This window comes from Jaculus jaculus, chromosome 5, assembly GCF_020740685.1.
Source record: "Jaculus jaculus isolate mJacJac1 chromosome 5, mJacJac1.mat.Y.cur, whole genome shotgun sequence".
Lineage (NCBI taxonomy): Eukaryota > Metazoa > Chordata > Mammalia > Rodentia > Dipodidae > Jaculus > Jaculus jaculus.
The window spans coordinates 156,144,472-156,148,235 of NC_059106.1; the positions used below are offsets into that span (position 1 = coordinate 156,144,472).

A 3,764-nucleotide genomic window follows, 5' to 3' on the forward strand; every position below is an offset into this window, starting at 1 on the left:
TTTCTCAGTGACCTTGCCACCTAGGCATGTGAAGTCTTCAGCAATAGGGTCTTCCACCTGCTTCTGGTGGGAGACCAAGAGTACTGGCAATGGCCTATAATGTTTTGGAGGCAATAGGGACCTCCCTGGCCAACAACTCACTGCAAGGTATCCCATTCCTGACACTGAAATTTTTCTAGTAACACTTTATGGCTTTTGGATGTGCCATTATCCAAAAAAGTAGGCTTTCATATACCTTATTCAAAATATCTTGAATTTTTATTGACCCTCCCTTCTTTTACTCCCCCCGCCCTGACTCACGTAGGTCATTCCACTCCCTGTAACTAATTCTTCTACTTACATATGTATAATGTCATCTGTGGTGGTTTGATTCAGGTGTCCCCCATAAACTTAGGTGTTCTGAATGCTAGGTTCCCAGCTTCTTGCAGTCAGGTTCAGCATCACCCCCTGGCCAACATCAGGGGGACCATAGCACCAGGAGAGTGTGCCAAACACTGGCATGGGGAAACTGGCTATAATACCCATAAGCCCACCCCCAATAATACACTGGCTCCAGGAGGCTTTGTTTTTTTGTTTTTTTCCATAGAAAGCAGAAAAATAATTTATTCCAAAAGATGGCAGAAGAAATTCATCCTGAAAATATAGTCTGGTGTGAATCTGCTGGGGTAGATGGCTCTGAGCATGCTGACCTGCCTACTCCACAGAGTCTCATTTGTCTTGCAGCCATTCTGAAACACACTGTGACCCTTGTGTTATGAGCTGGCAGGAATGATCTTCAAAGCCATGGGTTCCAAGCCAGGAGGACCAGCTTTCTCCAAACAGCACCACTCTGTCAGAAGAATGCAGCACATCTTGTAAAGTCGGCTAAGTAGGCACATCATTCGTCAAAGTGTTAAAAAAGTGAAGGGAGAATACTGCACTGCAGAGTTCAATCTTCAAGTGTCACGTGAACGTTTTAAGGCAGCTAAAGCCCACAGCGGGCCACCACAGAAGGTGGTTTGGGATCGGAGGTGATTTTGCATCTAGAAGGCATTCTCTTTGTGACCTCAATGCCTGGGCACTGTGAAGTGCGTCTTCCTTGCCAAGGCCAGTGGCACTGCAGGTACCAGATGGTTTCATTTTTCAATTGTGGTCCAAAGAGAGGGTGGAGCTGGGCCAAAATTGCAATCAGCGAAAAGAGATAACAGCAAACAGAACAGGTCACCAACATGGTGATGATAATTCCTCGGTTAGGACCCTTGGGGATGAACCAGGGTACCAGGAGGCCCACGAAGCCCCAGAACACGCTCATGACAGTCAGAGGCATGGTGAGGCTGTGATACGCCATGGATGCCGTCAGAGCTCTGGATCCTGGCTGCGGTCTCACTTTTCCAAGAGGCTTTAATTTTCAATTGCCATCAGCTGGGAAACCTAGTGTTCAGCAAGCCTAAGTTTATGGAGGACACCTGAATCAAACCACCACACAGCTGGTGGAGGTTTGGAAATTAACACCTCCTGGAGGCAGTGAACTGTTGGGGGCGGGCTTATGGGTATTATAGACAGCGTTCCCTTGCCAGTGTTTGGCACATTCTCCTGTTGCTATTGTCTACCTTATGTGGGCCAGGGGTTATGTCTACCCTCTGCTCATGCCATCATTTTCCCCTGCCATTATGGAGCTTCTCCTCGAGTCTGTTAGCAAAAACAAACCTTTTCCCAAAAGCCACTCTTGATTGGGTGATTTCTACCAGCAATATGAAAACTGACTGCAACAAGGTACAATCTTAAAAAGTTTATATATTCTTGAATTTTATTTTAATATTAAGAAAGGGGTAGTCATGAGCCTTAGGGGTGTAACATCTGCTGATGTCTGGAAAAATGTATATATTATGCTTATCAAACTTCCCAATAAGCACTTCTCTTAATATTTATACCCTTTTATTAATGCTACTCTCAGTTTGGGTAGAGAATCTTCTCTTTTCAGAGGGCAGTGCCTTTGGATGACTCAGAAGGTATCATAGTGCTGGGAAGAAATGACTGGAGTACTGAGTAACATCTCAATCACACCTTCCAAGGCTCAGGGTCTAATGTGGAAGAGGTGGCGGAAAGAATGTAAGAGCCAAAGGAAGGGTAGGACTCCATACAACATGCTCCCTCCAGACACAAAATGGCCTGGATATCCATGACCTCACAGTGCCTGACACTACCTACACAAGACCATCATAAGAGGAGGAAAAGACCATGACATCAAAATAAAAGAGAGACTGATTGAGATGGGGAGGGGATATGATGGAGAATGGAATTTCAAAGGGAAAGTGGGGGGGGGGGAAGGGAGGGTATTACCATGGGATACTTTTTATAATCATGGAAAATGTTAATAAAAATTGAGAAAAAAAAGAAAGGGTAAGCAAAGTGACCTAGATATTCATGACCTCACAGTGGATGATGCTACCTACACAAGACCTGCATAAGAAGAGGGAGAAAAATGAGTACATCAAAACAGAAGAGAGACCAGTTGGAAAAATAAGGGATTCAATTGGGGGAAGGTTGGGAAGGAGAAAAGAAGGGTGGTAGGAGAGATTGTGTATAATGTTGTATCATCACCACCACCATCACTGACATCATCATCACCATCACTGACATCATCATCACCACCATCACTGACATTATCATTATCACTGACATCATCATCACCACCATCACTGACATCATCATCACCACCATCACTGACATCATCACCACCATCACTGACATCAACACCACTGACATCATCATCATTACCATCACTGACATCATCATCATTACCATCACTGACATCATCACCACCACCATCACTGACATCATCACCATCATCACTGACATCACCATCACTGACATCAACACCACCATCACTGACATCATCACCACCACCATCACTGACATCATCATCACCATCACTGACATCATCATTATCACTGACATCATCACCACCACCATCACTGACATCATCATCACCACCATCACTGACATCATCATCATCACTGACATCATCATCATTATCACTGACATCATCATCATCACTGACATCATCATCACCATCACTGACATCATCACCACCACCATCACTGACATCATTATCATTACCATCACTGACATCATCACCACCACCATCACTGACATCATCATCACCACCATCACTGACATCATCATCATTACCATCACTGACATCATCATCACCACCATCACTGACATCATCACCATCATCACTGACATCACCATCACTGACATCATCATCACCATCACTGACATCATCATCATCATCACTGACATCACCATCACTGACATCATCACCACCACTGACATCATCATCATCACTGACATCATCACCACCATCACTGACATCATCATCATCACTGACATCATCACCACCATCACTGACATCATCATCATCACTGACATCATCACCATCCCTGACATCATCATCACCACCACTGACATCATCATCACCACTGACATCATCACCACCACTGACATCATCACTATCACTGACATCATCACCATCATCACTGACACCATTATCACCATCACTGACATCATCACCATCACTGACATCACCATCACCATCACTGACATCATCATCATCACTGACATCATCATCACCATCCCTGACATCATCATCATCACATCCCTGACATCATCATCACATCACTGACGTCATCATCATCATCACTGACATCATCATCATCACTGACATCACATCACTAGGAGGTAGTTGTTTCTCCTTTTCTGGAAGGTCTCAGAGCAGTGCC

The 3,764-nt window shown here is 44.5% G+C and overlaps 1 protein-coding gene across 1 annotated transcript; it reads right to left on the reverse strand.

Annotated features, from left to right (window-relative positions):
• Positions 1–863: 863 nt before the first annotated feature.
• On the reverse strand, positions 864–1,327 carry LOC101599841 (V-type proton ATPase subunit e 1-like). Its single transcript, XM_045150842.1, has one exon. The coding sequence runs from the start codon at positions 1,325–1,327 to the stop codon at positions 965–967; it is 363 nt and encodes a 120-aa protein (XP_045006777.1). The 3' UTR covers positions 864–964.
• Positions 1,328–3,764: the final 2,437 nt, after the last annotated feature.

What these genes read in the sequence shown, in the direction of transcription:
- LOC101599841 (XM_045150842.1), bottom strand. Translation starts at nt 1,327, where the DNA reads ATGGCGTATCACAGCCTCACCATGCCTCTGACTGTCATGAGCGTGTTC.